Source organism: Tasmannia lanceolata, unplaced genomic scaffold, assembly GCF_043159265.1.
Source record: "Tasmannia lanceolata isolate RefF3 unplaced genomic scaffold, GAP_Taslan_0.1 ptg000007l, whole genome shotgun sequence".
Taxonomy (NCBI): domain Eukaryota; kingdom Viridiplantae; phylum Streptophyta; class Magnoliopsida; order Canellales; family Winteraceae; genus Tasmannia; species Tasmannia lanceolata.
Window position 1 is genome coordinate 2,689,998 of NW_027518684.1, and position 21,787 is coordinate 2,711,784.

Here is a 21,787-nt window from a genome sequence, read left to right on the forward strand (position 1 = left end):
TGAGAACCTAAAATTTTCCCTGATATATCTTTCCACGGAATTCTTTTTCCAAGATTGTTTTTCCCAGGAGAGACTCATTTATCATCATCCTTTTTCCACTTTTCTCAGCCGGCAACCTCTGTACTCAGACGCACTCTCTGTGGTTATCTTAGAACCGAAAAGGTGAGAAAATAGCAAACCCTAATTTCAGAAATCGGATTCTTAACCCTAACCCTAGCCCTAATATGGTTTTTGTTTAGGTTGCAGAGACATTGATCGATAGGCATGGCCAGTAGTACTGTGGACACCGTGGGAGAGCCCATCCCTACATCGGCCCTTCTCATGGCTTCTTCAAAGCACATCTCTACGAATTGCAAAGCAGAGAACATGGCTTTCATCAATTGCAAACGAAAAGATCCCAACCCTGAGAAATGCCTTGACAAAGGCCAAGAAGTGACACGCTGTGTTCTAAGCTTGTAAGGATATCCAAATTTCTCTCTTTGATTTGTTGAATTTAGTGTTGTTTTGATATGTCCATGTTAGTGGTGTATATGGGGTTAGTTAGAATGTACTTGTTATGTGGTTATGAGTTATTTGTTTTAGGGTTGTGGGTGTTAGTTATTAACTATGTGTCTTGTAACACCATGCAAGTTTTCTTTTAAAAATTCCAAGAGATGGTCCCTATCTCGTAAGTCATGATCCAGACCCATGATTTGTAAAGGTGGTAGCCGCCCATATTCTGCCTCAAATGGTGTTTGTTTGGTTTCCGAATCATAAGTAATATCGCACCGCCATTTCACACACGTTGACCACTGTATTCATTCCTTTGCTGAATCGCCCATAAAACATCTCAAATAATTCTCCAAATATTGATTAACCAGGTATGTCCATCAGTTTGGGGGTGGTAAGAGGTACTCATGTTTAATTATGTCCCTTGTAACTTTCCTTCCAATGTTGCCAGTGAACACAGTGTCCCTTTCAGCAACAAATGATTGTGGCATCCCTTGTAGTTTGAAGATATAATCTATAAAGAGGGCTACAAGTGCTGTCATATATGGATGTGATAGTAGACAGATGTGCATATTTTGTGAGTTGGTTCACAACTATAAAGATAACATTACCATTCAAAAAAAAAAAGCCTATAAAGAAGGCTTAAGCTTTTGGAGTAATTGGTAGTTTCACACAATAGAAGGCTCAAAAAACATGTTTGTTGTATCTATATGAGAACCCGACCTGTTGCCGGTGAATCATGAAGTTCATGAAGTATTATTGACTTTTGTGAAGAATTGTCCACTAATACAATTCGCCCCTTGTATCTTAGGTTCCGCATGTTTCATGTGTAATAAGGAACATCGTCTGGGTCTTGTTGTAAACACTGAATGACGGTTTATGTGGCATTTTCAGTGGCAGATTTCTTACGAATCTTGTCAATGCCATTGTACAGTGGTATTGATTTGGCTGCAATCTTTGCATACTTGGGTAATTGTGATAATGCATTAGCCTCTACATTCCCTACTCCTTTTTTTTGTAGAAATCTTTCTTGCATATGTACTTCTAGCTTCTATGTCAGTTTTGATTTGAAAATGCCAATCTATTGGTTCTTACAGTTCACTTTGTAATTACATGGACAATTGCCATCATCTCCTTGTCGTATACTAATAGGGTTTGTTGTTGTTGCGATAAAGCCTTATTTGAAAATGCTATTGGTCTGCCCTCTTGCATCAACAAACCCTTGGTTCCATTGCCTGAAGCATCACATTCCACCACAAAAGATATGTTGAAATCAGGTAACACAGGGACTGATGTAATTGACATAGCATTCTTTAGATTCATGAAAGCTTCATCAGCATCCAGACTCCAGTTGAAGGCATCCTTATATAATAATATTGTTAAAGGAGCACTTATCTTTCTATAATTCCGTACAAATTTCCAATAATAACCTGTCAATCCGAGAAACCCCTCAATGCCTTAAAGCTGTTGGAGGTTTCCATTTGATCGTAGCCTTAACTTTTGATTGATCTGTTGCCATCCCTTCTTTAGAGGTAATATGACCAAGGTATTCTGCTTCCGTTCTTCCAAAACTGCATTTAGACTATTTAACAAACAAGTGATGTTCCCGTAGATGGTTAAGAGTGAGCTTTAAATGTTCCAAATGAGCAGTCTAGAGGGGCTAAATCAAGGTTGCTAGAGCGGGAATCAAAAGCGGGAATCGAAGGCTCCCAGGAAAGAATCCTGCTCAAGGTTGCTAGAGCGGGAATCGAAAGCGGGAATTGAAGCGGGAATTGAAAGCGGGAATCGAAGGCTCCAGGGAAGAATCCTGCTTCCTTGGGCTAAATACAAGGATGTCGTAAAGACTAAAATAAATTTAAATCGATATGGTTGAAAGATGTCATTCGTCAAGCTTTAAAAGGTGTGTGGTGCATTTGTCAACTCGAATGGCATTACTAGAAATTCCTAGTGGTCACCATGGGTTTTGAAAGCCCCCTTCTTCTTTTTTCTCATAAGCGTTGTGGACACAGCTTTGGTGATATCCTGTGCATAAATCCAGCTTCAAAAAATATTTGGCACCTCCTAATTCATCAAGTAGTTCACCGACCACGGGAATAGGGTATTTATTCTTAATCGTAGTCTGATTCAGTTCCCTATAGTCAACACACATCCTCCCGGTCCCATCTTTTTTCTGCACCTACAATACATGTGAGGATTATGGTCCAATACTTCGTTCAATGATCCATTTATCTATCACTTCACGGACTATCCTTTCAATTTCTATCTTCTTTATGTGTGGCTAGCAGTAGGACTTACATTTACAGGACTGCTTCCTAGAAACAAGGGTATGTGATGGTCGTGGGAGCATTTAGGTGGTAAGTGGTAACCCTTTTGATTCAGCAAAGATTTCAGAAAATTTTGATAGTAGTTATCATAATTCAACAATTTCCGTGTAACAAGAATTCAAGCTTGACATAGTTGTACGAAAAAAAAACTGTCTTCTTTTCGTTGCAAGTGTTTTGTGCGATGTTTACTAACAACAGTCATACTCCCACCTTTGCCCTCGAAAGTTATCCAATTCCCGTTTATCATAAGCTTCACAATTAGATTTGAAAGTTCCAAGTGATATCTCCCAAAGTACGAAGCCATTGTGGCCCCAAAACTATGTCACAATCATCCGAAGGCAATATGAATAAATTAGTAAAAACATCATGATTTTGTACCAATATTTCATGTTAGAGCACATTCCTGTTCTTATCAAACAATTCTCATCTGCTGCCTTCACCTCGAACTGGTCTGCATGATCAGTATGTCAAGCGAGCCTTTTTGCAACTTTTGTGTCTATGACATGGACAGATTTTGCCTTTGTATCACTGGTGGGATTAGTTTCTTCATCCATACCTTCTTGGCCGTGTTCGTCAGAAGCGTCCAATTTTTCTTGAACTTGATTAATCATCAAAAGTCTCTTGTCTGCAGTTGTGACCTCTTTGAAACTTCTCTTCCAATGCCAACAAAAGCCTTTTGATGTCCGCTCCTTTTGTTTCTCCTGTGTAAGCCTCTTGACGGGTGTATTTTGGACTAGAGAAATTGTTTTTGTTGGTCCTTCCAAGATAACTCACCTGGTCTTTTGGTCGTGTTTTGTAGGTTCTCCGACCATCTTCAGTGAGTCTCTCCTCTTGTAATCGCACAGATGAAATTGTCGCAGTCATAGTGCGGGGTCGATGCATCTTAACCTCATGATTGATGTCTGGTCGCCGTCCTTCTACAAATGCCTCCACGAGTTGACGTCAGACCAATCTCTGCCCCTATTTGAGAGTCGTTCAAAGCAATTTTGATCTTCTAAGATTGTTGAAGTTTGGTGAATCTTAGCAAGTTTACCATGGACGTTCTGATGGGGACCATCCTTCGGTCCTTATTTATTTTTTAAGTATCAATTACGTTTCAAGTCCCAGGGTGGGTGGAGGGGTAGTAGGGTATTTTTTCATCAAAACGACTTTAGTTTAAGTTTATTAGTGTTTTAAATGGGCCTCACATAAATTTATTACTATTTTCTTAAGCTAAAAGGATACGCAAGTCATTTATTTTGTTATTTCACTTAAGCTTTAAGTGACAAAAAGGGCCTACATGACATAAGGTGACATCATGTCGCGTGATTAATATGACCCACATTGCAACATAAAGGAATCCTTGTATTTGTGGGACTTAAAGTGATTTAGTGGGTTAGTTCCATGTTTATTTAGGAGTCCTAATAGTAGGAAGATAAGGTGTTCATGTAATGTTAGGAATCCTAGTTGTACGGTGAGTTCTCTTTGAGTTGGTCTATGCTATGTGGCATATTTCTACTGGTTTTATTTGCAACCTCCTAATAGGATTCGGTGTCCTTTTCAATTTTCATATGGCTTGCATAGCCTATAAATATGTAAGGCTTTTTGGCCTTTAAAGCAGATAATTATAAATGAAAATTGAAGTTTTCTTTATGTGCTTCGGTATGATGTTCTTGTCCTAAGGTGTGATGCTCTTGTCCTATGGTGTGATGCCTAGGAGACATGTGATGTGATTCCATGTCATTTTTTTTTATCTCTAAACCTTTTTCTTTCCTTCATTCTTCTTCTTCTCCATTTTTTTATTTATTTTCTTTATCTCCATAAACTTGCAACTATCACCATCCCCAATTTTCCATAACAGCCCATAGCCTTTGCCTTTAAACAAAACCATCAACCAATTGCTTGAGCCCTCCGTTATCTACCTCAAGATTTATGCCAATTAAGATTCAATCATGGGAATCAAATCGAAATCCATAAGATTTGATTTGAATCGTAAGATTTTCAAAACAATGATCCAGTCATCCAGAATCCAGACAACTTGGTGAATGTACCGGTTCAAACAAGTATACAAGAGACAAATTACTTCAGCCATTTAGATCCAGGCTTTGTGCGAGAATTGACTTCAAGCGATAGACGACTGCTGCATTCGTCATCCATAGTCGATTCTGATAGTACTTGGGCCGCTTATGTCATGGTTTTAAATTTCTACCGAAACCAACACGAAACGACCTAAATGTTTCTGTTTCCATCCCCACCAAAACATAAATTGAAACGACTGAAATTGATAAACTTAAATCGTAAGTGTATTAGTAGTATACTATATCAGTATATGTTGCATAATTATATTTATATGAATTGCATGTGAAATGCGGTGCACATATTATATGTAAATATTTATATGAATTACATGTTAAATTTAGTATATGCTAAATTATTAGACACGCGCGACAGTGCAAGTCACTTGGTGTTCGATGTTTTAAAACCATTATGGATGGATGGTTGTCTTCCTTATGTGATGCTTTCTAAGTGTGTATTTGTGCTTATTCTAGCAATTCCTGAAGTCCCATCTTTAAACTCTATTATTTACATATGTTTCCATGATTTTACAGGATTTCCACCGAAATTTTCAACTGAAACCAAAACGTTTCTGTTTCTGTAGCGACCGAAATCGAAATCGAAATTTGAAACATTGGCCCACGTTACTTACAGTTTAAAAAGGCGACTATCATGGGCAAAGAAGAGAGGACAAAGAAGGTTAGAATCAAAGAGAAGTAGGGTGGCAATGCTCGATATGCAGATACCTTAATTTCTATTTTCAAAGCAGTTGCTAACTGTGTTTAAATATCTGGTCTAGGATCGATAAAGATTTTCCAACTGGTGATAAGTTTTTAGGATCAACAGAAACACATAATGAACAATTGAAGATCGTGAATAGTAGCAAGATGGAGATAAACTATGGGACAATAGTAGAAGACAATAGTTTCAGAGACGATAGAAGTCTCATGGCTTTGATGGCTTTGTATAACAACGAGTCGATCATTGTGGTTGATAAAAAATCAATGGAGACGAAAAAAGGAATTTAAGGCACTGCCTGATAGCGGAGATTTTTGCTTACAAGCTTGAAATAGAGGTTCTGGAGGAATGGGCTAAAAGGAGCTGGGGCATTTCTAGAGTAGGTAAAATTCCAAGGATCGGGAACATATCTTTTCAAGTTGCCGGAGGAGGAGGAGGAGGCTGTAGGCGTCTCTCGGATAGGAGGAGATGCTAAGGGAGGGGTTTTGTATAGCTTGTTTCCCTGGTAACCAGCGTGTTGTTCAGAAGTGAAGTCGATCTGGGCTTACATCTCAGGGATCCCTTTACATGCCTGGTTTGAAGAGACTTGCGGCCATTGGATCAATTTTCGGGAAAGGTGGTAGAGTTGGATGTCGACTCCATTGATGGCTTTTTTTTTTTGAATGATTCGACTCCATTGAAGGTTGTAGGTTAGATAAACCAAGGATGAAGGACGATTCATGCCTGTCAGTAGTCAGATCAAATCCGACCTTTGATCAGTTTCCATGGCCCTTCACTCAAATGGCAATGTGGACGGAGCTATGCGGTTCACAGGCGGTGCAAAGCGAACTCCTCTCGAACTACCTGAGGTTGAAGATGATGATGTGGCAGCAGTTGATCCCGATTTTGAGCGAAGGGTGGAGATGTGGCCCTCTTCAGATCATTGGAATTCATTGAACAGTATCAAGGGGATTAGCTTGCCTAGAGTTAACTCGCTTTGTGATAATCTTTTAGATCTCAACTGTAGAAGGGGTATTGATCGGACGGTCAAAACATACAGCAGATATTAGCCTTAGAGTTTTCACTGCTACAAGCCTACAATTGCCTATTATAAATCAGCTTTTCATTTTCTCTTATTGGGCGGTTTTGCTATTTCTTAGATGGAACCAATGCCCAATAAATTGGAGTTGTGTTTCATATTTCTATATGAAACCACAAAGCCAGTCCGTTGTGGTTTTTTTCACAAACCCCATGCACAGAAGTTGATTGTGTAAGTGCATCATTTTTTTTTGCGACTAACATTATTGTGAACAAAGTGTGATCTTGCATCCTTGGTCATCGTTGCTAAGCCAACTCCAATGCAGATTGGTTTAACCGCTTTGATTTGCGTCAAAGTTATTTTTGCCTTCTGAATTGTCAGTGTTCAATTTCTCGTCTTGTTTCCCCTTTTCCTTTATTAGTGGAGTGCTATGCTAGGAAGACAACCATGTTACCCATTTTCAGGTAACACGCCCTGGCCCACTGTGCATGTAGCATTTTATGATCATTGATAAACTGCAATCTTTCATTTTTCTTCTTACATTATTTTCTCTAACCTGCAGATCCTTTGTTAGTTCTTTTCATGCTCTATGTCGATTATCAGTTTCTCGTGCTTATTGGTTTTGTTGGATAAATACTATCCAATTTAGGGACTCAGAGTTGCTTAATTAATTAAGCTTCCACTTAAAGAATCTGCCTTCCCATCCATGGAAGTTCATCATCTTTTCATGGTGTTCTCTCACCAGTCGTATGTAAAAAATAAAGCTCCCTAGATGATCCTAAATCTTCTAGAATGAATCCCTTCCAAGAAGTTTTGGAACTCATCTGTCATTACATTTACAAATTACTTTCTTTCTCACTGCAGGCTGAAAGGGCTTCACCAAAGGTGCTCAAAAGAGATGGATTCTTATGCAGGTTGTATGTATTATCACACTAATGAGTTTGAACTGTGCCGCAAGGAGCAACGGGAATTTGAAAGCGCGTGCCCATTGTCGGAATGAATTGTGGAGAATGCTCTTACTCTTATGAATAAATCCTGAAAATCCTGCGGTGAGGGAACCCTCCTTGCACTCTTGTCTCAACTGTTTGTGATGTTGAAATACATTTTGTAGGATTCATATTGTGGAGAATTTGTTTCTGACCATTTACTGCCATTGTTCTTATTAATGTAGCTGTCAATACATAAAATTCTGAGCTACCCAATATCACTCTGTTCCAAAGGTGATTCTAACCTTGAAAGCCCTTAATTTCCTATTAGGTGTTGATGCTGTACTGTAGCATGATCATTGTCATGGTGCTGTCTTTTTAATTGCAGAGAGCCATAATGTAAATAATGGTCTCAAGCTTAAGATGCCAACGAAATCAGTCTTTATTTGCAAATAAAATCACATTGATCTAATGTTATTTGAAAATAATTACATGCAACTTCAAAATCATTCGCATATTCTTAGGTTGCATGCAAATAATTTATTAGGTGTCTAATGAGGCCATTGTAATTCCTATAATCTAATCATCGTCAGCATCCAATTAGAGAAAAAGTAAACTGAAGAGATGGGTGCCAATATCAAAACGGCAGACTGCAGATATTAATGTGCTGTGTTTAGAGTCTATATTTAACATGCTATGTTTGCCCCGCAGTGGTCTAAGGTCCTGTATGCTTGATCATGGCCTGCAAATATCAGCGGCCAAATTGTTGGGAAAATGAATGGGATAATGATAATACTTTCAATGCGGATCATCCTACGGTGATGATTTTTTGGGTTGGGACCCAACAAATGAACGGTTTGGATCTTCGAACAAGGTGGTCTTCTTTAAAAAGTACACTTTATATGTCGAAAAATTGACTTCTCATGCCCAAAAAATACAGTGGGACCCAGCTTGTTGGGCTGATCCAAACCATTCATCTGTTGGGCCCTGACGTAGATGGAGGGTGTGCCCGGAAAATCTTCTCAACAGGATGATCCGAACCCTCTGATCCCATGAGCTTTCTATACTGTGCCATAAACTTTAAACCTACACACATCGGAGGGTTATGAACTCATGATCATTCTAATGAGAAGATTTTCTGGGCACACCCTTTCTACATCAGCGCCTAACAAATGAAAATGTGGGCCTATTTTGGGCGTGCACGGCCGTCCACCATATAAAATCAATTTTGATAAGTGGGACAACATTAGCTGTTTACGAGACGACGACCCTGACGCAAATGTGTCTTTATCGTTTTCCATTTAACTACTTCCGCTCCAAAACCCTAGCGTGTCTCATCATTAGACAGTAGGTAAGAATAAATTCAGGGTTCTCTAGGTTATTATTCCTTTTCTATTCGTTTCTTTTTGCTCTGTTTATCTTTAACTGCTTTCTTCATGCACCCCACCACATGTTCGACGAAATGACTCAACGAGTCCTACTAGTTTTTAATTCGTCATTGGACTTCAAATCCCGTTTACATTAGACTAATCTGGTTTATATGCTGAAACACTACGCCTTGATAAACATGAAACGATTTTAACATCATGGGTGTCTTCAGATTATTCTTCTTTATAATTAGTTAAATTACTCGAAAGCTTGCTCTCACTGTTTCAACGATTTTACTCATCATGGAAGTGTGTTTTCTCCCCTGTTTGTGCGTAGTTAATGCAAATGTAACCTTTGATTGAACCATGAATCATGAAACATTCAATTGTATGTTATAGTTCAATTAACAACTAGTTTTTAGTTTGATAATGGCACTCTCATTAAAGTTTAAACACTTCAGTGATTGGCTGTTGTTAGTTTGATTTGGAATTTTGTAACAGCCTTCAACAGCTAGTTAGAAAAGTGCAAATATGGAGAGGGGAGATTGCCATTGCAACAGAAACAAGTTTGCTCTTAGTAGATATTTTGGAAACAACAAAGTGAGGAGAGGCAAACCCAGTCTGTGACATATCAACAGCCCACATGAACATAACCCACACTTTGCCTCTGCTTTTGAAACCAAAACCACGCTCTTAAAGAGCTAATCAAGTTCATTCGTTTAACACTATGGAGAAAATGGACATGGTGCTTATTCACAGTTTGATTTTGATATTTTTTTTGTCAAATTACAATGTTTGAAGCACCAACCACACATGCACAAGTTTGATGAACTCAAACCGTGATTGAATTGAGGCCAGACAAACAACCCAGTAGCGAAAGTGTATTAAATTGAAACCTTTTTAAGGATACTAAAGGTGATAAATTGTAGTTTTATCAAAACCTACACCCAAACATAGCCTAAAGATCCTCATGCTTCATGGTATTTCTTATCTGTGTTTTCAAATAAATTGTCAAAAGATGAAGGTTTGATCACTATAGCACACTCCATTAGCTGAAGTCATGAGTTTTCGAGTTGAAAATTTTCTCGATAGTTCAATTCAAATGCTTGAAGCTTAGAATATTCATGTCATTGCTCTTTTCTTTGCTCGCTTTTCAGCCGTATCTAGCAAAAATGATCTCCTTAAAAGATATAGTCCCGGCGGCTGTAAACACTGTAAACACGCAATTCATATTGTTGGACAAAGAGGTTGCAAGCAAAGAAGGGCAAGAAAGAACTTGCTTCGCACTGGTTGCGGATGAAACTGCGGCTGTTCACTTCCAACTCTGGGGGAGTGAATGCAATGCCTTTGAGCCGGGTGACATAATTCGTCTTAGTAATGGTATTTTCTCTTATCATAGGAATAATCTTATTCTAAGAGCAGGAAAGAGAGGGAAAGCTGAGAAGGTGGGAGAGTTCACCATGTCATTTGTTGAGACACCTAACATGAGCGAGATCCGTTGGGCTCCTGATCCTAATAACTCTAAGAAACTTGTGCAAGAGGCCGTCATTGCACCCTACTCCCGTCTATTCCCACCAATGCCTTGAGCATATCATGTATTGCTATGGCATGTTTCTTTGCTTGTCTCATTCTCATCATTTAGATACAAATTGCTCACTATAGTTCAGTTTCAGTTTTTGCAAGTCGTAACAGAGGGAGGAGTTTAACCTTTCAAAAAAAAAAAAACAGAGGAAGGAGTTTATTTCAAACTGAATGTGAACTGTACTGCCGGTCTATTAGAAAGTGGAATGTTAATATGGGAAGAAAATGAAAAGGCATGGACTGGGAGTGGCTTAGACTAATGCAAAAACACTGAACATAAAGGAGTGGAATTCTTCTCAAGTAGTAGAACAATATTACAGTTACAAACAAGATATTGTAGAGCTCATGTATAACTAGTTACTTTGAAATCATATCATGATCAAGGTTTGAAATTTCGGTTTCTGTTTTGGTTTCAGCTTCAGCTGAAAACATAATTTCGGTGGCAATTTCAGTTTCGGTGGAAATTTCGGTGAAAATCTTAAGCAAGATCTTATGTATTTTTCTTCTCCCACATCTACTTCTCTTTTTAAAACTATATTTCTCTTTTTCTTGAATTTATGGGGTTAAGACTTTAATTTTGGATAATAAATTTTTTATTCACATGGACTTTCTTATATACATCAAGTCTGATAGCTCGGTTGGATGACTTCAACCAAGTTTAGATAAAATCAAACTCTAGTTTCTCCTACAAACAAACTCGTCTAGACTAGATAAAACAAGGGAAATGATAAAAGCGCCGCTTTTCATTACTCCGGACACTCAGATGCAGTGTACGTGGCAATCAGGTCGGTTGAATCCTTCCCATGTGAAGTACATCAGCCCCTCTGCAGTCACAAATACAATGTAGCTGGGTGTCCCAAGTACTAAATAGGGGCGCATTTATCACTTCCCTAAAACAAACTAGTATTCTAGATAAACTCAACATCAAGCTAATGTTTTTTTGGCTAATGGGTGAGGGCAAAACGGGTGCATTGGAAATGATGTTTTACCATCATTTTTCACATTGTTTGATAAAAATACTCATATTCCGTGACTTTATTATCAAAAGATGGGTAAAATGTCATTAGCAAGACCCAATAAAAAACAGGTGAAAATGTAGTTGAGGATCCCGTGCTCTCTTCTTTTTTGTTTTTTTTGGAAAAATTGCCAATGGGGACATCAAAATACGAGAATTGCCAACGGGGGACACACCTTTGAAAAATTATTAGAGAGGGATGAAATGGGGTTATCAAACTCTAAAAAGAGGGTTATAACTTTAAGAAGGACACTATATTTTCCAATAATATATTGATACAATTGTTTTGATTAAGGTCATCATGTTTGTTATGTGAAAATATAGTGTCCTTCTTAAAGTTATACACTTGATGATATAAATTTTGAAATTTTTGGTGTGAAGATTTGTTTTTTTTTTCTACAATCTTTAAAATTGGTTATACACCTGAGAAACTATCTTGGGTAGGGTTGGGTTTCGGAATCTCGGGTTTCCTTGTAAAAAATTAGACCCGACCCAACCCGAGATACTTCTCGTGTAGCGTAGGGTTTTGGAAAACCCGACCCGCCAGATCCGAGTTGCACCCCTAGTAATTAAGATTACAAGTGTTAAGATTACCTTTGTATTTAGACAAATGCCATGAGCAAGTTTTTCTAGTAGCTAGATAATTAAGATTAGAAGTGTTAATTTTAGCTTTGTATTTAGATTAAACGCTCTGATTGGATGGCTGATCCACAGTCTTTTATGCCCTGTTTTAAACATAGGTGCTGTTTGGTGGTAAGAAGAAAAAAATTCGAAGAAAAAGTAATTTTTTCTGGATTTTAGATAAATGCAGAAAAAAATTCCAAAATAATTTTTTTTTTCCGTGTTTTCTAGAAAAACAAATTACAAACCTACCAGACCCCTGCAATTTGTCCATGGAATATTACTTGCTACGGAAAACAGATTTTTCATAAATTTTCCCTAAACACCCCCTTAAAAAATCCCAAATAACTCAAAAATCTCACATTTTCAAAATAAATTCAAATTTACCTAGTTTAACAAGGAAATCCCAATCAAGATTACAAATAGTCTTGGAAGCTACTTCATTTAGAACCGATCCAGACCATCCATATAATTAGACCATAGGATGATCAAATTCATCAAAATTGTAGCATATCACATGCTTACTTTGGATCATCCATTTTAATGGCCAAGATATCAACTGATCATTTCTCTAATCCTTTCTTCATAAGCTGATTCGCCCGTTGTATTACTCATCGAATTCGAAATCTTAGCAATGGGCCAAATGGAAAGTTCAAAATTAAATTGGGATCATCTGAATCATTCACTCGGTGAACCCTTCTCTCATTCGGTTAGCGTCGAATCCTCAGAATTTTTACTTGTACCTGCAAAATGATATTTTCTGTGGAACACCATCTCATTAGCTATATTTTTTGTGGACATCTAGAAAATAATCTGAAACACCAAAAACAATAAAAATACCTTAGTAGCACCGCTTTAAATGAGAAAAATACATGCTTTTAACTCTTATCATTCACACATAAATATGCTCATCAGCCACAATGGTGGCACTTTTCTTCTCGTCTGAAATTGAACTTTGATCGTCCTCTTTGCTGGTTTTGGCTGTAGGGATTTCAAATTTTGCTCCTCCCGCGCCTGTTTTTCTTTTCTTGCCTATTAGTGACAAGTGCCTCTGACTCAGGATTATATCCCTCGTCTTTTCGTCCGGATTCTTCATTTAGCATTCGGTCTTTTACCATCTCCATGATCAGCGTTCTGTCACGTGCTGAGTTATTGACTGACACAACTAGTGTGTCCCAGCTCTTTTGCAATGAGCTTAATAGGAGCAATGCATGCAACTCATCTTCTAATATCATCTTCATAGAATTGAGTTGATCCACCCTGCCTTGGAACTCGCTCATGGGTTCTGAGACGCTAGTCCCGTCCTTATACTTCAAATTTACAAGTCTGCGTATCAGATTTGCTTTCTTTTGGGCGGTTGTCATCGCATATATTTTCTCCAATTTCTGCCGAAGAACGTAAGCATCGTGCTGATTGGCAAAATTTTGGAAAATGCTTTTGTCGATCCACTGTCGGATCTGAGCGGCACACTTCCGGCTGAGCACTGTCCAATCTCCTTCGGACATGGTCACCGGTTTACCGCCTGTCGGCGTTGTCGATTTGCCGTCGGTCGAGGTTGTCGGTTTTACGATTGTAATAGGCTTCCACATATCTTTAATGTATAAAAGATCATCTATCTTTGGCTTCCAGATCGCATAATTAGATGCGGTCAATTTAATCATGTTGCCTGAGCTCTTCTCCATTTAATTCTGCACAGAAAAATAATATAGAGCAACCAGGGCTCTGATACCACTTTGTTGGAAAAAAAGGTTACTATTAGAGAATTACAGGCCCAGATAATGTTTTTTTTCAAATCTGAACTGTGAAATTAAATGGGATGAAATAAATATGGAAGCGAAAAATAAATGACAAATAACACCAGAAATTTTACGTGAAAAACCCTCTGGGGTTAAGGGAAAAACCACGGGACCGTAGTCCACTTGAAAACTTCCACTATAGTAAATAATGGATTACAACATCACATGTAGGGTGAGATATCTTACAGAGTGCATACAAGAGTTGTGCCTTCAGTGTATGGCTATGAGTAGCTAATACCTTCTCACACACTAGCTCTTACTACACAGCTATCAGAGAACTGTTTCTCTGTGTGTGTGTGTGTGTGTGTGTGTGTGTGTGTGTGTGTGTGTGTGTGCAGTGCACTTCACTTGTGCTTCTGCTGATGTGTTTGTTGTGTTTTTCTTCCTCGGCCTTTGCCCATATTTATAGGTACGTAAAGGCGAGTTCTCACATGCAATCGCCGAATAAGCCAAGTCTTCATGCATTTTCTGCACCTACTTTTGACTTTCGTCATGCACCGTCCAAAGCTTTTTCAACAAAAGCTTTTACAACCACACACCATCACTTTCAAACTTTCAACATTATCATTTAAGGCACACACATTGCCACAAGAAGGTGTCTGTACCCCCAAATGGGAGGGAACCACACCAACATATATATACCACCCTATACTAAGTTACTAACAACAAAAAAACTCAAAAACTAGATTGGTGAGTAGTGGAAACAATGGCAGGGTTGACAGGATGTTGTATTTCTTCTCCCTCTCTGTTACAGCAACTGGGTGTTTGTGGAAGGAAAGGTGTTTCCACTTCATGGAGAAAGCTCTCAATACGTGCTCAAGAGGGTTCATATAGCTCGCCTCAGGTATATAGCCCCTTGTTCCAAGATTACAACTTACCCAAACACCTCTCTCAACAATTATCTCGTTATCTTTTGCTCTCGCTATGAAAACTGAGGGTTGAATTTTCAAACAGATGCCCATCATTATTGTGAAAATTTAAATATTGTGGGGTTAGTCATGGCAATCTTGTTTTTAATTACAAATAGTATAGATTTGGTCTCTCTCTCATGGCCCTTTTTCATTGTTTAAGGTGTTAGCATCAGAACCTGAATACAACACAAAAAGGGTAGAAGAACTAAAAGAACAAACCAAAAGGAAATTGACTAGAGGAAATGATCCAACGGATATCATGAAGCTTATAGACAACCTTCAACGGCTGGGAATTGCTTATCATTTCGAAGAGGAGATCGATGCTATTTTGGATCAGTTTTCTACCAGAAAAGATGACAACGACCTCTTCCTCACCTCTCTACGATTTAGATTGCTCAGACAACATGGCTACAATGTACGGCCTGGTATGTGACAATTTTCCCTTCTTCTTTTTTTATAAAATTAGCAACAATTAAACAGGTTAATTTTTAAGCGTCATTCACTTAATCCTTGAAGGGGATAGAAGCAAGTTGTTCTTCTATTAGATAATTAAAATTAAAAGTGTATATTAAGATATTAGCTTTATATTCAGATTAATGTATGAGCAAGTTGTTCTAGTAGATAATTAAGATTACAAGTGTTAATCTTAGCTTTGTATTTAGATAAATCATTCTGATTAGATGACCCAGATTGTCCGATCAATGTGATTTTTGCTTCATAATGCATTCACAGGAGTCACTTGATCGACTGTCCATATCAGAGTGTTACGTCCTTGAATATGGGCCCACATATATGGCCACATCATCACTAATAATTAGGAAAGGTTGGGTGTGTGTGGATTGCCTTGTGTTTATCTTTTTTTATTATGCTAGGATATTGATTAGAAGTTAAGATAGTTGATAGGAGTAATTGCTATTTAATAGGGATTTGGTAAGGGAGTTAACTATTTAATAGGTGAATTGCTTATTTTGGGGGATTGCGCCTATTTTCATGGGAGTATCACGATTGTAAACAATATTATTTAAATCTTGTAGTAGGGGATGAATGAAGAAAATTGTTTCTAAACGTGTCTTGTGCACAAAGGAGGATTGATCCTTCCCTCAAAGTGGATCAAGAGGCCTATCTTCCTTCTAAGAAGATCAATCACGTTACGATCCGGATCAGGTTTGTAACAAAGTGGTATCAAAGCCAGGTCCTAGGATCGAAACCTGGCTTACAAATGGGACCCAATAATAATATTGGGAAGATAAGAATTCATTAGACCTGAAACACATGTCACATAAAGGCCATAAGATCTACCTCCATCATCACGGTTTTGGAATGCAGGAATTTTCTAAGAAAGTCTGGAAAGGAAAAATATATCTAAAATTTCTTTATTGCTTACAACTTTTTACTTAGAGGGACCTTTAAGTTATGATAATATCCCTCTAAATTAAGCATAATCATATCATTTCCCTCTAAATTGCGTAGAGATAAATTGTTTGATGAGACAAATTTTTCCATTTAGAAGTTTTTTTCTTGTAATACCAAATAACTGAAAATTTTGGCATTTTCAAAACAAAAGTGAATTACATAAAATAACCAAAATTTTCCGAATTAAAAGCGAATTTGGCAAGTAATCCATCAATTTTAAGTAGGAAAAAATACACTTAGACCCCTGTGGTTTTTGACACATTCAACTTAACCCATAATGTTTAAAAAGTTACAAGTAGACCCCCGGTGGTTTCAATTTGTATAACGTAGGCCCCCTCTTTCGAAACACTATCAATGCTAATGAAGACCCATACACCCCTCCAAACCCCATACCCGAATCCAAACACTACCAAAAACACAGTGGGCCCACATTGTTTGGATGATCCAAAGAGTTCATTTGATGGGCCCTGACATAGATAGGGTGTGCCCAAAAAATCAGCTCCATAGGATCATCCAAACCCTCCAATCTGTGGACAAACCATCAACTGAGGGGGTCTACCTTACACAAATTGAAACCACGGGAGGTCTACTTGTAACTTTTTAAACATTAGGAGTTAAGTTGAATGTGTCAGAAACCACAGGGGGTCTAAGTGTATTTTTCTCTTTTACGTATTTGTATATCTCCCTCGAAATTCAAATGAATAAAAATCATACTGTGGTGAAAACTGAAGTGACAGTCACATCCTAATCAAGAAATCGCAAGCACTTACCCATCGTTCCGTGCTTTTTGATGGCTCTGTTTGTTTTGGATTTCGATATCCGATTGTGAGTCCCAAACTGATTATTGGACCCAAAATAATGTTTAATTTTCCCCAAGTTTTCCAAATTTTCCAGACATTTGCCTTGCTCACGTAGTCACAAAGTTTTGGAGTATTAAACAGACATATTCTACAAATTCATGGACAAGAAGGGGAAGTTCAAGGAATCATTGAGCAGAGACGCCTGGGGAATGCTAAGTTTATATGAAGCTTCTTACTTGGGGGCAGCTGGAGAAGATATACTATCACACGCCATGGAATTCTCCACAAATCACCTTAAAACATTAATACAAATTTCTGATGGTCATCTTGTTCGAGATATAGGCCGTGCCCTAGAGCTTCCAAGGCACATGAGGATGGTGAGGTTGGAAGCTAAGAAGTACATCGAGGAATGTGGCAAGGAATCAAGTAGCTCTGTTCTCCTAGAGCTAGCAACCTTGGATTTTAACATGGTTCAATCCCTGCACCAAAGAGAGATGGTGGAGATTTTAAGGTGATTCATTTATAAGTATTTATTAGGCGTGCAACATGCATCAGGTTCAACCCAATTTCTGCTCGGGTTGGCTTGTGTTAGGGCTGCGAAAAGCCAACCCCATTTAATTTCGGGTTGGATTAGGGTTGAGGCCTTGGGCAACCCGGCCCAACCTGAATCCAACCCCTCAGTCCTCTAATTTTGTTGTATTTTTAAAATCTTAAGCTTATGTTTCTTTTTCTTTTCTTTTCTTTTCTTTTCTTTTCTTTTTTGTATTTTTTTCTGTTTTTACCTACATTAACTCAAGCCCAGCCCGACCCCATTTGGAAAAATCAGGTTAGACAGGTGGGGTATACGGGGTTGGGTTAGGATTGACCATCCTCGACCCAACTCGGTCCAAGGCTTGGGTTGAGTGGGGTTAGGGCTGAGGGAATGCTGTCTTGGGTTGGGCTAGGGTTGGCTTCAACCTGACCCAACCAGGCCCGAGTTGCATCCCCGGTATTTATCCCGTAATCACAAGGTTTAATTCTTAGCTATGATATTTCAAATAAATGTCTTGAGTGTCTTTAGCTCGAAAATTTGCATTGATTTTATGACATTGGCTACGATATATGGCTATTTAGGTGGTGGAAGGAATTGGGTCTTGCTGAAAAGCTAAGCTTTGCTCGAGATGAGCCATTAGAGTGCCACTTGTGGACGGTTGGGATATTTTGGGAGCCTTGCTTCTCACAGTGCCGGATTGAACTCACCAAAGCCATTGCTCTTTTAACTGCCATTGATGATATCTTTGATAAGTATGGATCGTTGGATGAACTTGTCCTCTTCACCAAAGCAATTCATAGGTATGTTATTTTACTGACAGTCTCTTGTCATGGGAAATAATAGAATGATTTGGTTGACCCCTTGTCTTCTTTGTACATGCATGTGTGACTTTTGATGTGGTGGGCCACCACCTGGACAGGCTATTGAAGAAAATTGTGGTGATTAGATACGTAAACCGTTTTTCTTACCTGTTTGGATTCCAAGAAAAACTTTTCTGACAGAAATTTTTTTCTTTCTTTCCACCATTTAGAAGGAAATGATAGGATAATGGTTAATTTAGAGGGATATTATCATAAGTTGAATGTCACACCCAATAAACATTGTATAGGTTTGGTTCAAATTATTTATTCTAGCGTGTAGAAAAAGTAGGAACTTTTACAAATATTTTCCCTTTCCAAAATTTTGCAAACATTGAATAGGTTTGGTTCAAATTATTTATTTTAGTGGGGATTTGCTAGCGACAATGGCAAAAGGCATTTCGCAGATGGCCTGTCGCATGCCTGAGCAGCCACCTCGTGAATGATGACAAAGTCTGCTGGAAAGTAAGCCTCTGTGGCTGCTGTGACATACAACAGACCATATGCAAAATGCCTTTTGTGATGGACGCTAGCAAATCCCATTTTAGTGTGTAGAAATAGTAGGAACTTTTACAAATATTTTTCCCATGCTCAACTTCTTTGGCGCAATTTACAGATGGGACCTTGGTCCAATGGAGCAGCTTCCTGAATACATGAAGATATGTTACATGGCTTTATACAACACCATCAATGAGATCAGTTACAAGTTCCTCAAAGAACATGGTTGGAATATCATCCCCCACCTACGGAGAACGGTATCTCAAGTTCTCATGCTTTCCCTTTATTTTGTTTGGGCCAGGCAAAAGCAATCTAAAACTGGAAGGTTTAATTCATTTTGGTTGCAGTGGGTAGATTTAATTGAATCCTATCTAGTTGAAGCGAAATGGTTTCGCCGAGGATACGTTCCGAGCCTGGAAACATATCTCAGCAATGCGGTTACCTCGGGAGGAACATACATGGCTCTAGTTCATGCTTTCTTTCTTATGGGACAAAAAGTCACAAATGAAACTATAGGATTCTTAGAGCCATATCCCAAGCTCTTCTCTTGCGCTGGAGGGATTCTTCGACTCTGGGATGATTTAGGGACATCCAAGGTATGTTGATCAAAGAGTTTAAAATTGAAGGGAAAATATGAAGCGAACCCATTAATGTCCTGGGTGTCTTTGCATTTTATTTATAGAGGCTTTACATGGAAGAAATGAAATACATGTGCAAAATCATGTAGGCAAAACTACTGATATTTCAAATTCGAAAACATAACTAAAGATAACTATAAATTAAATAACCATTAAGTTGCCTAATCTATCACCCTAATGATCCAACAGTCATATCGTTCGAGATCTGATCTATATATTCTAACAGATCCCATGCTTATTCATTGCAGTTTTTCAAAGGAAATAAACAACAAATATGAATTTGTTTTGATAAAATGATGCAGGAAGAAATAGAAAGAGGAGATGTAGCTTCAAGCATAGAATGCTGCATGAGAGAAAATGGAACTTCTTCCGAGGAAGATGCAAAACACCATATAAAGCAACTCATTCGTAGCTTGTGGAAAGAACTCAATGGTGAAATGCTTTTTTCATCTCCATTGCCTCCTGCTATCATCAAGGCTTCTTTGAACCTTGCAAGAACTGTCCAAGTCATTTATCAACATGGAGATGATGAAAAGGTTGCAGGGGTTGATGATCATGTGCAGTCGTTGCTCGTCAAACCCATCATCCATGAAAGTGAGAGGCTTCCACACCTTCTGATGAGGCCCATGCCATCCACGATGGCATGAACAGGATGTGGGCCCACCCCAAAGCGCTAAGGAGCAAGCTTAGGCGCAAAGGCAAACAACCTTGAGACTTTCCATTTCCATGCCTGCCAATGGAGACCGATTTATTCCATTATCTTGCATATCAATTAGGACATATTTCTTTCTACTTTACTGCATGCTAATTAGGATAGATTTATTTCTATTTTGTGCATGGCCAAATAAGGAATATGTCAATTCCAAGCATAGCTAAATAAGGTCATTTAGGATTGAGTTTACTTTTTATATTTAGGTTGCCTTTAATATGAAGGTGCCAATTTTAAATGTTTCTTTTTGCTTGTATAAGATTCTATTTTTAGAATCCCTCCTAATCTATAAAAGAGGGTGGATGAAACATGTAATGACACTTCTGTTTTGATTATCAATTAATGAATTCAGAGAGAAGACATCCACTTTTGGAGTTTTCTTCTTTTATCTCTATTTTGCTAACATAGGACTACGATTTCATATTCTTGTGATTAATTTTCGCTTACCGCCATATCGGATTACATTATATGGTGTAGACACCCCATTTTGACCGAACCCTTAACCTGTCATTTTGAATAAAAATCATAATAAATTGGTGCATTAGAGTCCTAAAATTGTCCATATAGTAGGTTAGGATCCCATTTAGGTCCCTTTAAAATTTTGTCGAAATCCGCCAAGAAATGACAAATAAGACGAGTGTAGTTTGTAGCGTTGTGTGGTATAGTGTAGCAGAAGAGAGTGTTTTATCACGGCCAGGGGGTTGCCTGGGAGAAATAAAACGTGTGTAATTTATAGTGAGGGGTGTTCCTGGGCAATGGAAAGGGCCGAAATTTATTTGCTTAATTTTTTATTAAACTTTTTTCAAATGGCCACCGTTTTACAACAAAAACCAAAGCAAACTTTTTGAAAATGGGTTGTCCTATAAACTAATGGGGGACAAAAATTAAGGAAAAACTCTATAAATAGAGCATTTTGGCTCTCATTTGAAAAGGATTATGGCTCTTAATCTAATTTTAGAGAGAGGGAGAGATAGAGCTTTCTAGAGAAAGAAAGAATGACATCTAGAGAGAGAAATGAGATCTAGAAAGGAAAAGAAGGAAGTCTAGAGAGAGAAAGGAGATCTAGAAAGATAAATAAGGAGATCTAGAGAGATAAAGAAGGAGATCTAGAGAGAGAAAGAAGCTTTCAATGAGAGATCCAAGAAGAAGAGCACAAGGTTAGTAGATTTTAAGTTTGATTTTGAGTTTTCTTTGAAAATCGAGCCTAAAATGGAAAATCTAAGTGGAAAATGCTTTAAAATGGTTAGATCTAGCAACCTAGGGCTAAAATTTACCAAAATATATTTAAAAATATTTCTCATTTGAAGATCTAAAGCAATTAACCTCAAATTTTGAGTTCTAGTTGAATTTTGATGTGAAAATGGCAAAATAAAGTGTCGTCCATGCTCATTTTTACCATTTTTCGTTAATTTTCTGTTACAATTCGTGATAATTTCTCGCGCGAAGGTGTAGTACCCGTTGAGATCTTCGATTTGGCGTATAAAGGCCCAAAATTGGCCAAGAAACGAAGAAGTTATGGC

At 38.1% G+C, this 21,787-nt stretch overlaps 3 protein-coding genes across 4 annotated transcripts; all 3 read left to right on the forward strand.

Moving 5' to 3' along the window:
• The first annotated feature begins 5 nt into the window (after positions 1-5).
• Positions 6-7,882, forward strand: LOC143881417 (NADH dehydrogenase [ubiquinone] 1 alpha subcomplex subunit 8-A-like). Of its 2 annotated transcripts, none has more exons than XM_077384472.1 (3): positions 6-162; positions 240-455; positions 7,468-7,882. In XM_077384472.1, exons 2-3 carry the CDS (start codon positions 265-267, stop codon positions 7,601-7,603), a joined length of 327 nt encoding a protein of 108 aa, XP_077240587.1. In that variant the 5' UTR covers positions 6-162; positions 240-264; the 3' UTR covers positions 7,604-7,882. The 2 variants fall into 2 exon arrangements, with proteins under 2 accessions (XP_077240587.1, XP_077240588.1); XM_077384473.1 differs by having other exon boundaries at positions 19-162; positions 247-455.
• A 746-nt stretch (positions 7,883-8,628) lies between these two features.
• LOC143880792 (Nucleic acid-binding, OB-fold-like protein) lies at positions 8,629-10,978 on the forward strand. Its single transcript, XM_077383774.1, has 2 exons — positions 8,629-8,880; positions 10,054-10,978. The coding sequence occupies exon 2, from the start codon at positions 10,069-10,071 to the stop codon at positions 10,480-10,482; it is 414 nt and encodes a 137-aa protein (XP_077239889.1). The 5' UTR covers positions 8,629-8,880; positions 10,054-10,068; the 3' UTR covers positions 10,483-10,978.
• Positions 10,979-14,591: 3,613 nt separating this feature from the next.
• LOC143880793 (putative terpene synthase 11) lies at positions 14,592-20,574 on the forward strand. Its single transcript, XM_077383775.1, has 7 exons — positions 14,592-14,753; positions 14,981-15,245; positions 17,175-17,544; positions 18,147-18,365; positions 19,039-19,177; positions 19,268-19,516; positions 19,861-20,574. The coding sequence occupies exons 1-7, from the start codon at positions 14,616-14,618 to the stop codon at positions 20,203-20,205; spliced, it is 1,725 nt and encodes a 574-aa protein (XP_077239890.1). The 5' UTR covers positions 14,592-14,615; the 3' UTR covers positions 20,206-20,574.
• Positions 20,575-21,787: the final 1,213 nt, after the last annotated feature.

Coding starts and splice junctions, on each gene's coding strand:
- LOC143881417 (XM_077384472.1), top strand. CDS start 265: ATGGCCAGTAGTACTGTGGACACCGTGGGAGAGCCCATCCCTACATCG. Junction 456..7,467: donor ACACGCTGTGTTCTAAGCTT/GTAAGGATATCC, acceptor TTCTCACTGCAG/GCTGAAAGGGCTTCACCAAA.
- LOC143880792 (XM_077383774.1), top strand. CDS start 10,069: ATGATCTCCTTAAAAGATATAGTCCCGGCGGCTGTAAACACTGTAAAC.
- LOC143880793 (XM_077383775.1), top strand. CDS start 14,616: ATGGCAGGGTTGACAGGATGTTGTATTTCTTCTCCCTCTCTGTTACAG. Junction 18,366..19,038: donor TTCACCAAAGCAATTCATAG/GTATGTTATTTT, acceptor CGCAATTTACAG/ATGGGACCTTGGTCCAATGG. Junction 19,517..19,860: donor ATGATTTAGGGACATCCAAG/GTATGTTGATCA, acceptor AAAATGATGCAG/GAAGAAATAGAAAGAGGAGA.